We start from the raw sequence: 12,572 nt of genomic DNA, 5'->3' as shown, positions 1-12,572 counted from the left end.
TTGGTGTCAGTGGGAGGAATAGTGTCCCATCATTGGTGTCAGTGGAAGGAATAGTGCCCCATCATTGGTGTCAGTGGAAGGAATAGTGTCCCATCATTGGTGTCAGTGGGAGGAATAGTGCCCCATCATTGGTATCAGTGGAAGGAATAGTGCCCCATCGTTGGTGTCAGTGGGAGGAATAGTGTCCCATCATTGGTGTCAGTGGAAGGAATAGTGCCCCATCATTGGTGTCAGTGGAAGGAATAGTGCCCCATCGTTGGTGTCAGTGGGAGGAATAGTGTCCCATCATTGTTATCAGTGGGAGGAATAGTGCCCCATCATTGGTATCAGTGGGAGGAATAGTGCCCCATCATTGGTGTCAGTGGAAGGAATAGTGCCCCATCATTGGTATCAGTGGAAGGAATAGTGCCCCATCATTGGTGTCAGTGAGAGGAATAGTGCCCCATCATTGGTTTCAGTGGGAGGAATAGTGCCCCATCATTGGTATCAGTGGAAGGAATAGTGCCCCATCGTTGGTGTCAGTGGGAGGAATAGTGTCCCATCATTGTTATCAGTGGGAGGAATAGTGCCCCATCATTGGTATCAGTGGGAGGAATAGTGCCCCATCATTGGTGTCAGTGGAAGGAATAGTGCCCCATCATTGGTGTCAGTGGAAGGAATAGTGCCCCATCATTGGTGTCAGTGGAAGGAATAGTGCCCCATCATTGGTGTCAGTGGGAGGAATAGTGCCCCATCATCGGTGTCAGTGGAAGGAATAGTGCCCCATCATTGGTGTCAGTGGGAGGAATAGTGTCCCATCATTGGTGTCAGTGGGAGGAATAGAGCCCCATCATTGGTATCAGTGGGAGGAATAGTGCCCCATCATTGGTATCAGTGGAAGGAATAGTGTCCCATCATTGGTGTCAGTGGGAGGAATAGTGCCCCATCATTGGTGTCAGTGGGAGGAATAGTGCCCCATCGTTGGTGTCAGTGGAAGGAATAGTGCCCCATCGTTGGTGTCAGTGGGAGGAATAGTGCCCCATCATTGGTATCAGTGGGAGGAATAGTGCCCCATCATTGGTGTCAGTGGGAGGAATAGTGCCCCATCGTTGGTGTCAGTGGGAGGAATAGTGTCCCATCATTGGTGTCAGTGGGAGGAATAGTGCCCCATCGTTGGTGTCAGTGGGAGGAATAGTGTCCCATCATTGGTGTCAGTGGGAGGAATAGTGCCCCATCGTTGGTATCAGTGGGAGGAATAGTGCCCCATCATTGTTATCAGTGGGAGGAATAGTGTCCCATCATTGGTGTCAGTGGGAGGAATAGTGCCCCATCATTGGTGTCAGTGGGAGGAATAGTGCCCCATCATTGTTATCAGTGGGAGGAACAGCACTTCATATTAATGAGAAGAATTGTGCCACAGGGGCCAGATAAAAGTAAGCAAAGGGCTGTATCCGGCCCCTGGGCTGCAGATTGGAGACCCCTGCATTAGCCAATCAGATATGAATTTTAAAGACGTCTCATTACCAAAAATCAATGTTTATTGATGCCCCTAGGAGTCTAATCACATATATCACCACTTGGTCCCATTCATATGCATCCCTTGATTGCTAAGTAGCGTGGTCAGACAACCTCGAGCCCCAAACCCCCCCCATGCTGTCCAACCACTCTGCTAGAAAGACAGGATTTATGACAGTGCTGCTCTATGACAGCAGGGGGCACTCAAGTGACCATTCACAAAGATCACACAGCCTGCGGCTCCTTGTGAATACACAGCCCCGGCCGATGGATCAGTCACAGTGCGGCTCTGTGTAATCTAGCTGTGGCTGCTTCTACCCAGACAGATAGATTACACAGAGCCACAGTTCTGCCACATTGGTCAGAACCAAAAGGAAATCTCCTTACATCAGAGTCCCCATCAGTGTCCCCCTTTACATCAGAGTCCCATCTTACTTCAGGATCCCCATGGGAGTCCCCCTTATGTCAGAGATCCTTCTTGCATTCCTTACATCTGGGTGCCCTTTACATCAAAGTGGCCATCACAGGTCCCCCCTTACATCAAGATCCCTATTAAAGTTCCCATCAGAGTCTCACCTTATGTCAGGGTGCCCATCAGAGTCCCCCTTACATCATGGTCCCCCCTTACATCAGGGTCCCACCTTACTTCAGGATCCCCAAGAGAGTCCCCCTTACATCATGGCCCCCCTTACATCAGAGTCCCACCTTACTTCAGGATCCCCATGAGAGTCCCCCTTACATCAGAGTTCCTCCTTACATCTGGGAGCCCGTCTGAGCCCCCCTTTACATCAAAGTGGCCATTACAGTCCCCCCTTACATCAAGGTCCCTATTAGAGTCCCACCTTACTTTAGGGTTCCCATCAGAGTCCCCCTTACATCATAGCCCCCCCTTTACATCAGAGTCTCTGTCAGAGTCCTTCCTGTGATCAGGATCCCTATAAGAGTCCTCTCTGTCATTAGAAACCCCATCTTGGTCCCTCTTAGATCATTGTTCCCATCAGAGTACATCCCTTACATGAGAGTCCCTGTCATATCCCCCCGTTACATAAGGATTCCCTCTCAGATTATCCCCCTTACATCAGAGCCCCAATCAAAAACCGTGCCTTACATCAGAGTCCTGCCCAGAATCTCCCCTTACATCAGAGTCCCCATCTTACATCTGGATCCCCATGAGTCACCGGTACATCAGAGTCCCTGACATCTGAGTCCCTATCAGAGTCCCCCTTACATCAAAGTCCCTATCAGTTCCCTCTCCCCTTACATCAGAGTCCTCACCAGAATCTCCCCTTACATCAGAGTCCCCATCTTACATCTGGATCCCCATGAGTCACCGGTACATCAGAGTCCCTGACATCTGAGTCCCTATCAGAGCCCCCCCTTACATCAAAGTGGCCATCAGAGTCCCCATCTTTACTTCAAAGAGTCCCTATCAGCGCCCCCTCCCCTTACATCAGAGTCCCCATCTGGGTCCCTCTTACATCAAGGTAACCCAATAGAGTGCCTCTTTACATAAGAGCTCCCCCATCAGAGTCCTCCCTGTTATCAGAGTCCCCCCTTACTGTTGGGGGTGGGGGGGGGGGAAGCAGACACCGTACCCATTAGCATGTGGCTGGACCGGTGTGTATCTGATCCAGTGGAAGGGGGATGGGGTTGTAGATCAGACCCTATTGAGCTCTGTACTTAGTAAAGGTGACTCTGTTGAGTGCATGGAGGAGCTCTAATTCTGCCCTGTTTGCTCTGTAAACAATAATGTGTAAAAGTAAAAAAAATAAAAAATAAGATGTGATCTTCTATGGGGTTAACCTGTCAGACTGGTTGAGGTCAAAGGTCAGCTGCGAGCCAAGTCTGCCGAGCCGATAATCCCAGTGGGGAGAGAAGTTTCCTGGAAACGGTTAATGCGCCTCCCGGAGGCCGCCCCGAGACCGCCAATTACAATCATTAATGCGGATTACTTAAAAACGCACCGGCCCCTCCCCCCGAGCATTACAGAAGTCAATATTTCCTCTTATCTCTGGACCCGAAATACAAGAAGAAATCTTTATTTTGTCTGCCGCGTTCCGCGCTTTGTTTAGGTCGCCTCGGAATAGTTCGGTGAAGTTTTTTTTTTTTTCTTTTTTTTTTTGTACACAAATGAGAATTTTGCGCCTCGGACCAAATAACTGGAACAATTCTCCCCCCTCTCTCGTCTCTCGTTAATTCGGCGGTTACAAAAAAAAATGTTTTTCCATTCTGGGCCTCTTGAATGTGAAAACAGAAGACCTCCCATAATATGAATCCCGCCCGGCGCGATCCCTGCGTGTAACCTCAACAAACACAGACCCGTCTTCTCCCCTCCCCCCCTCCCCCCCCCCCGGCCTCATCCATCATCCTGCGGTACACCGAGGAGGAGCAGCGGGTCATGTGCTCCCCCCCCCACCATCATAACGCCATTTAATGTCCCCGCTTTCATGGTGGTGCCTGGTTATGGGACGGGCCGGGCTGAGTAAATGTGGAGCTTGGAGCAGAACGCGTGCAGAGCCCATGGGGCCCGGGGGCCCCCGGCTTTTGGGGCTCTCTACCCACTTGCCGACCGGGCCTTTCCTGGCATTTTTTTTTGTTTACAAGTTTAAATCGGTGAAAATGAAACAAAAGTCCGCACAGCCGCACTCAAAAAAATAGGGATACATTTATTGATATAAATCCATACAGCAGGGATAAAAACCACTAACGCGTTTCACACCATCAAAACAGGTGCTTCTTTTTTGCTAGAAAATTACTTAGAATCCCCAAATATATATATATATAATTTCTCTTTTTTTAGCAGAGACCCTAGGGAATAAAATGGCGATCGCTGTCGCTTCTGAAAGTGATCCAGCTGCTAATTAGCCGCTCGGACCGCTTTAATGAGACAGCAAGTCACCGGCTGAAATAAATACCAGGGTTTTGGCTGACAGCTTCAGCCATAATCCCAGTAAACCACTTGCAAACTGCAACATATATATACATATTGTGGTCGGCAAGTGGCTAGGGGACGCCGCCCCCCCAAAAGTTAAGGGGGGGGGGCTGTTATGGTGACCCTGATGTAAATGGAGGGAATCTCATGGGACTCTTATGTAAGCGGGACTCTGAGGTAAGGGGGGACTCTTATGTTAGGGAGACGCTCATGGTGACCCTGATGTAAGGGGGGGGAACTCTCATAGGGACACTAATACAATGGGGCTGTGATGGGGACCCTGATGTAAAGGGGACTCTTGTAGTGAATCTAATGTAGAAGGAAACTCTTAATGAGGACACCGATAAAAGGGGGACTCTGATATGGACAATGGATGTAAGGGGGACTATCGTGGTGACCCTGATGTAAATGGAGGGACTCTTATGTAAGTCACACTCTGAGGTAAGTGAGTACCCTGATTTAAGAGGGACTCTTATGGGAGCCCTGATGTATGCGGGGAATCTGCTGTTAGGGGGACTGTCATGGTGACTCTGATGTAAAGAGGGGGGGGCAATATTGTAAAGAAGACTCTACTGGTGACCCTGACATAAATGGAGGGGCTCTTATGTAAGTGGGACTCTAAAAGGGCCTTTGAGGTATAGAGGGCCCCAGATGTAAGGGGAGACTCTGAAATGGACACTGCTGCAATGGGGGCTCTGATGGGGACCCTGATGTAAAGGTGGACTCTGATGTAAGAGGGACTCTTGTGGTGACACTAATGTAAGGGGAGACTCTGATGGGGACACCAATAAAAGGGGGGGCTCTGATAGGGACGCTGATGTAAGGGGGGAGCTCTGATGTTAGGAGGACTCTCATGGTGACAATGATGTAAGGGGGATGGGGGCGTTGATAGGGACACTGATACAATGGGGGCAATGATGGGGACCCTGATGTAAAGGGGGACCCGCATGTTAGAGGGACTCTTGTGACTCTAATGTAAGGGGAGACTCTGATGGGGACACCAATAAAAGGGGGTGCTGTGATAGGGACCCTGATGTAAGAGGGAGCTCTGATAGGGACTCCTATGTAAGGGGAACCTGTTTTAAGGGGGATTCTAATAGGGACACTGATGAGAACCCTGGCCTAAGGGGAACTCTGATTTTAGGGGGACTCTCATGGTGACTCTGATGTAAGGGGGTCTTATGGTTATTTGCAAAGTTTAGGTTTCTGGTTTGGTGATGAAATCTCTCTCTTCCAGGTAGAGGAGTGCGTCTGTACTACATTGGCGGCGAGGTGTTTGCCGAATGCCTTAGTGACAGTGCGATTTTTGTACAGTCCCCGAACTGTAACCAGCGGTATGGTTGGCACCCCGCTACTGTATGCAAGATCCCTCCAGGTAAGACAGTCTCTGCTAGAGGACAGCAATCCCAGCTCTCAGTTTACGGCTCATTCATACATGAGGTTTGGAGGGGAGGGGGGGGGGCGGTAAAACCCTACGGTTTAGCTCCAGCTCCCCAATCCTACTGTCTCCGGGGACACACACTCAGGGGGCGCTGACAAAGAAAGAGCCCACCCCAGCTCAAAGTGAACACTAGAGCGAGAAGAAACTCCTAACTTCCGCACACCAGCAAAAGCACAGGTATAGACGAGTGAGATGAAACGCGTCGGAGAGGGTGGAGCCGGGCCCGAAGACACTTTCACTTGTCTATACCTGGGCTTTTTCTGGTGTGCGGCGTTTGGACTTACTTCTCGCTCTAGTGACATGAATGAAGTGTCACTTTTTGTGCACTTCAAATAAAATTGACCAAAAAAAGGGAACTGTGTGATGTGCTGGAGCGACACTGTGTGTAATTAAATGGCTTCACAAATGGTAAAAAATACAATGAAGATTTGTGGCTTTTTTACATTCTTTTTATTCCCGTTTCTTCCAGGGTGTAATTTGAAGATCTTTAATAATCAGGAGTTCGCCGCCCTCTTGGCGCAATCGGTAAACCAGGGATTTGAGGCCGTGTATCAGCTGACCAGGATGTGTACTATACGGATGAGCTTCGTCAAGGGATGGGGAGCCGAATACAGGTCAGTGATACCTAAAACCCAATTGGGATGAGCAGTAACAGCTGGGAGTGTCTTAGCAATGTCATAGCAATAAGGCTGGACGGGATGATGTCATAGTGGGGATGAGCAGTAGCAGCTGGGAGTGTCTTAGCAACATTCTAGCAACAAGGCAGGATGAATTGATGTAATCTCTGTGATGGTGGGGCTGGACAGTAACAGCTGGGAGTGTCTTAGCAACGTCCTAGCAACAAGGCAGGCAATAAATGGTTACCTTTATTTGCCAATTCCCTCTAGCCTTCTCTAGAATTATTACATTGTGTCTCTTGTTACAAAGACCTATGTATTTCCTATTCATCTCAGCTCCATCTAGATCACATGTGTCATACACAATCCCTGCAGGCTGAATCCAGCCTGCCCTTGCACCTCTACTGCAGCACCTCCTTCGTCTCTACCCCCATAGAGAGGGGGGCAGAACTCCTCCTCCAGATCCTGCGCTTCTCCAAGCAACCGCAGATAGGCTTGTCTCTGCGCCCGCCCCCCCCCCCCCCCCATCCATTCTCATAAGTTTGCAGCAGGGAGGAGACCAGGACTCCTCTTACATATCCTGCGCTGCTACAGCACCCCCTCCCCTCTACCTCCACAGGTTTTCTGCATTCAGCAGACTTTAGCAGTTACTCTAGCCCTCCTCTGGTACTTCTCCAGACCCTGCACTTTCCACTTCCCCAGTCTCAAGTAGCTTGCAGCAAGAAGGACAGAACTCCTCCAGATCCTGTGCCTCTCTGTGCAGCTGCAGCCCCCCTTCCTCTCTGTCTTCCCTGGTCTCAGCATTCAGCAGACTTTGGCAGCTGACTCCAATCCTCCTCTGGTCCTCCTCCAGACCCTGCGCCTTCTGTTTCCCCAGTCTTAAGCAGTTTTCAAAAAGGAGGAAAGAACTCCTACAGATCCTCTGTCTGCCTCTCTGTGCAGCCGCAGCACCCCCCCTCCCCCCCCAATCTGCCTCCCGGTCTCTGCATTCAGCAGACTGGCAGCTGACTCCAGTCCTCCTCCAGACCCTGCACTTTCTGTTTCCCTAGTCTCAAGCAGTTTTCAGCAAGGAGAATAGAACTCCTACAGATCCTCTGACTCTCTGTGCAGCCGCAGCACCCCCCTCTAATCTGCCTCCCTCTGGTCTCTGCATTCAGCAGACTCCAGTCCTCCTCCAGACCCTGCACTTTCTGCTTCCCAGCTCTGCACTCAGATGCTTCCCAGCAGCAGCACGTGGTAAGGTGGGCGCACTCTGATGTAAGGAAGGGTGGGGGATTGCTTGACCTCTGTTGGTGGGGGGAGGCTCTTGACATCTGGTGTAAGGGGGGGTGGGGTGCTCTGGGCATCATAAGGGGGGGTGCTCTTGACATCATAAGGGTTGTGGGGTGCTCTGGGCATCATATGGGGTGGGGTGCTCTGGACATAAGGGGTAAGTGGGGTGCTCTTGACACCATAAGGGGGGGGGCCTGTTGACATCGGATGTAAGGGGGGATGGGATGCTCTGGACATCATAAGGGGTGGGGTGCTCTGGACATCATAAGAGGTGGGGGGTGCTCTGGACATCGTAAGGGGTGGGGGGTGCTCTGGGCATCATAAGGGGGGGGGTGCTCTTGACATCATAAGGGTTGTGGGGTGCTCTGGGCATCATAAGGGGTGGGGTGTTCTGGACATAAGGGGTAAGTGGGGTGCTCTTGACACCATAAGGGGGGGGCTGTTGACATCTGATGTAAGGGGGGATGGGATGCTCTGGACATCGTAAGGGGTGGGGGGTGCTCTGGACATCATAAGAGGTGGGGGGTGCTCTGGACAACATACGGGGGGATGGGATGCTCTGGACATCATAAGGGGTGGGGGTGCTCTGGACAACATAAGGGGGGGGGGATGCTCTGGACATCATAAGGGGTGGGGGGTGCTCTGGACAACATAAGGGGGGTGGAATGCTCTGGACATCAGAAGGGGTGGGGGGTGCTCTGGACATCATAAGGGGGGGATGGGATGCTCTGGACATCAGAAGGGGTGGGGGGTGCTCTGGACATCATAGGGGGATGGGATGCTCTAGACATCAGAAGGGGTGTGGGGTGCTCTGGACATCATAAGGGGCGAGGGTGCTCTGAACATCATAAGGGGGGGGGGGTGGGGTGCTCTGGACATAAGGGGGGTGGGGTGCTCTAGACATCAGGTGGGGTGCTCTGGACATCATAAGGGGGGGTGGGGTGCTCTGGACATCATAAGGGGGGTGGGGTGCTCTGGACATCTTAAGGGGGAGTGGGGTGCTCTGGACATAATGGGGGAGGTGGGGTGCGTTGGACATCATAGGGGGTGGGGTGCTCTGGACATCATAGGGGGGTGGGGTGCTCTGGACATCATAGGGGGGTGGGGTGCTCTGGACAGCATGGGGGGTGGGGTGCTCTGGACATCATAGGGGGGTGGGGTGCTCTGGACATCATAGGGGGGTGGGGTGCTCTGGACAGCATGGGGGGTGGGGTGAGGTGCTCAGGACAGCATAAGGGGGGAGTGGGGTGCTCTGAACATCATAGGGGGTGGGGTGCTCTTGACAGCATGGGGGGGTGCTCTGGACATCTAGTCTTACAAATACAAACGGCCCTTTGATGGCTACCATATTGCTGATGCAGCCGGCGATAAAAAAAACTTGAGTCTGGCGCCCCCGATCTAGATTGAGTGGAGCTCCATCTAGTGAACCAATGGTTACATTCATTTGTTAATTCCCTCTAGTGTTCTCTAGAATTGTTACTTTGTATCTCTTGTTACAAACGCCTCTGTATTTCCTATTCTCCTTAGTGCCATCTCGTGGCCATAATGCCATGTTTTCCTATTGCCCATAGTAAAAGAACATTCGTTCATAAGAGAGATAAGCCTGAAGAACATTCGTTTTTTTTTTTTTTTTTTTGCCTAATTCACAAAGGCACAGGCCGATGGCGATTTGATTATTATATATTTTTTTTTCTAATAAATATACTTCAAGCGTTCCGGTTGGATAGCAAAAGTCAGCTGATGGGCCAGCTCATTTAACTCCTTCCTTCCCGGGCCGGCGAGGCGCGGAGGGGCCGTGGGCTCCATTGGCAAAGCTTGGATACGATAAGCTGATGACTAAAGCAAGTTTGAGGAAGTCGGCCCAGTAAGCTTCTTCTTCCTTCCCGAGAAAACCAAATGTTAGTTTTTCTTTCAGTTCCCTGAAATCCGTGACCCCCCCCCCCCCCCCCCGTGATCACCGCCCGGGGAAAGTGACTTTTATTTGTGCGGTCTCGCTGATTTTTCTGGGGGTGTCCGGCGCTGCGACACATGTCATTATGTGGAGGGCGGAACGTTCTGCTATTGTGGGAGCAGCAGATCCCCCAACTCCTGCCTGCTGGCTTCCAGATGTTCGGTGACCGTTTATACCGCTTAACCGTTTCACGCCGGGGCGCTCTGTGGTCAGGAAGAGGAAGAGCGGGACTCTGAGCGCGCTCGGCGCGGCGCGGGTTAAATCTCATCCTCCACACTTTGACAGCCAGTTTCAGCGCTGGCCGGGAGCCAGGGGAGCTAATGGAACCCAGATGTGCCTCTGTTTGGCAGCCTCATTACTGATCCTGAGGTTCCTCGCTCACATTTCACTTCTTCCTTCCTTAACCCGTTCAGTGCCCGAGGAGCGCTACAGTCCCTCCGAAGAATCCGCCGCAAAACGGGAACCACTTGATGACCAGCCCAAAATCCATATTGTTTGCTAGAAAATGACTTGGAACTCCCAAACATTATATGTTTTTATGTTTGCATAGACCCTAGGTCAGGGGTCAGCAACCTTTCTCCACTTAAGGGTCGGATTCATTGTATGTGAATGCATGGAGGGCCACATTCACCCGCTAATAAATAGCGATAATAATAATCCGAACATAGTAATGATAACAGTTCAGGTTTATCTCACTTTAAGGTGCTTCACTAATACAAAAGCCAGTTCACCCCGAGGGAGCGCGTGGCTGGGGATTCGGATGTTACTGCCCCCTCCCCCATCCTGGCACCAAAGGGTGGCTGATGCCAGACCTGTCAGCCAATGTGGTCTGGAGATGGGGTTCCCGTCCCCAGGGATGGTGGGGTCCCCAGAGGAGAAGGGGTCCCTAATAGAGACCCCCATATTACAGTGTCCTCTGTCCCCCTTCACTTCACTCCCGTAGTGTCCTCTGCCCCCAAAGCAGTGTCCTCTGTCCCCTGAACATCCCCCCATTGTAGTGCCCTCTGTACCCCTATAGTGTCCTCTGCCCCCAAAGCAGTGTCCTCTGCCCCCTGCACCCCCCATTGTAGTGCCCTCTGTACCCCCATAGTGTCCTCTGCCCCCAAAGCGGTGTCCTCTGTCCCATGAACCCCCCCCCCCTTGTAATGCCCTCTGTTCCCCTTCACTTCACCCCCGTAGTGTCCTCTGCCCCCAAATTAGTGTCCTCTGCCCCCTGCACCCCCCCCCATTGTAGTGCCCTCTGTCCTCCACTTCACCCCCGTAGTGTCCTATGCCCCCAAAGCAGTGTCCTCTGTCCCCTGCACCCCCTCCCCCATTGTAGTGCCCTCTGTACCCCCATAGTGTCCTCTGCACCCCCCACTATAATGCCCTCTGTACCCCATTGTATCCTCTTGTCCTCTGAACCCCCCCCCCCCCACTGTAGTGTCCTCTGTCTCCTGCACCCCACTGTAGTGTCCTCTGTACCCCCATAGTGTCCTCTATCCCCTGCACACCACTGTAGTGTCCTCTGTACCCCTGTAGTGTCCTCTATCCCCTGCACCCCACAGTAGTGTCCTCTGTCCCCTGCACCCCACAGTAGTGTCCTCTGTCCCCTGCACCCCACTGTAGTGTCCTCTATACCCCCATAGTGTTCACTGTACCCCCATAGAGTCCTCTGCCCCCTGCTCCCCCCACTGTAGTGCCCTCTGTACCCCCATAGTGTCCTCTGTCCCCTGCACCCCCCCCCACTGTAGTGCCCTCTGTACCCCCATAATGCCCTCTGTTCCCTGCATCCCCCTCCACTGTAGTGTCCTCTGTACCCCTGTAGTGTCCTCTGTCCCATGCACCCCACTGTAGTGTACTCTGTACCCCCATAGGGACCTCTGTCCCTTTCAACCCCCCCCCCCCCCCGACTGCAATGTCCTCTGTACCCCCATAGTGTCCCCCTGCATCCCCCCACTTTAGTGTCTTCTGTACCCCCATAGTGTCCTCTGCACCCCCCTCCCCACTGTAGTGCCCTCTGTACCCCCATAGTGTCTTCTGTCCCCTGCACCCCCTCCCCCCACTTTAGTGACCTCTGTACCCCCATAGTGTCCTCTGTACCCCCTTAGTGTCCTCTGTCCCCTGCACCCCACTGTAGTGTCCTCTGTCCCCTGCATCCCCCCACTGTAGTGTCCCCTGTACCCCCGTAGTGTCCTCTGTCTCCTGCACCCCCCCACTGTAGTGTCCTCTGTACCCCCATAGTGTCTTATGTCCTCTGCACCCCCCACTATAGTGTCCTCTGTACCCCCTTAGTTAGTGTCCTCTGTCCCCTGCACCCCACTGTAGTGTCCTCTGTCCCCTGCATCCCCCCACTGTAGTGTCCCCTGTACCCCCATAGTGTCCTCTGTCTCCTGCACCCCCCCCCCCACTGTAGTGTCCCCTGCACCCCCATAGTGTCCTCTGTACTGTAGTGTCTGCAATTTTTATCGTGACTGCGACATTATGGCGGACACATCGGACACTTTTGTCACATTTTTGGAACCACTGGCATTAATACAGCAATCAGTGCAATTAAAAATGCATTGATTACTGTAAAAATGTCACTGGCAGTGAAGGGGTTAACACTAGGTGACAATAAAGGGGTTAACTGTGTTCCCTGGGAGGTGATTCTAACTGAAGGGGGAGGGGACTAACTACAGCAAGTGACAGGTCGTGGTTCCTAGCCAATAGGAACACGCGATCTGTCACTTCAGAACAGAACAGGGAAGTGTCTGTTACACACACTCGTCCCTGTTCTGTGTCTCCTGGTCACGATCGCTCGTGGCCGGCGGTCATCGCGACCATCGGACCGCATCGCGCGCACGTGCCTGTTATGCCCTGTACACATGTTCGGACAATGAGGTG

At 52.3% G+C, this 12,572-nt stretch overlaps 1 protein-coding gene across 4 annotated transcripts in view; it reads left to right on the top strand.

Moving 5' to 3' along the window:
• The window catches only part of SMAD3 (SMAD family member 3), a 202,729-nt gene that overhangs the window by 186,263 nt on the left and 3,894 nt on the right, over positions 1–12,572 (top strand). For all 4 annotated transcript variants that reach the window (XM_077470343.1, XM_077470342.1, XM_077470341.1 and 1 more), the window contains exons 7-8: positions 5,664–5,801; positions 6,337–6,481. In XM_077470343.1, coding sequence (XP_077326469.1) covers positions 5,664–5,801; positions 6,337–6,481 — 283 coding nt within the window. The remainder of the gene's footprint in view (positions 1–5,663; positions 5,802–6,336; positions 6,482–12,572) is intronic.

The sequence above is a fragment of the Lithobates pipiens genome, unplaced genomic scaffold, assembly GCF_037356315.1.
Source record: "Lithobates pipiens isolate NorthernLeopardFrog02 unplaced genomic scaffold, aLitPip1_a1.2 Scaffold_8, whole genome shotgun sequence".
In the NCBI taxonomy this organism is placed as follows: domain Eukaryota; kingdom Metazoa; phylum Chordata; class Amphibia; order Anura; family Ranidae; genus Lithobates; species Lithobates pipiens.
Note: the sequence above shows the minus strand (reverse complement) of the source record. Positions and strands in the feature narration are given on the sequence as shown.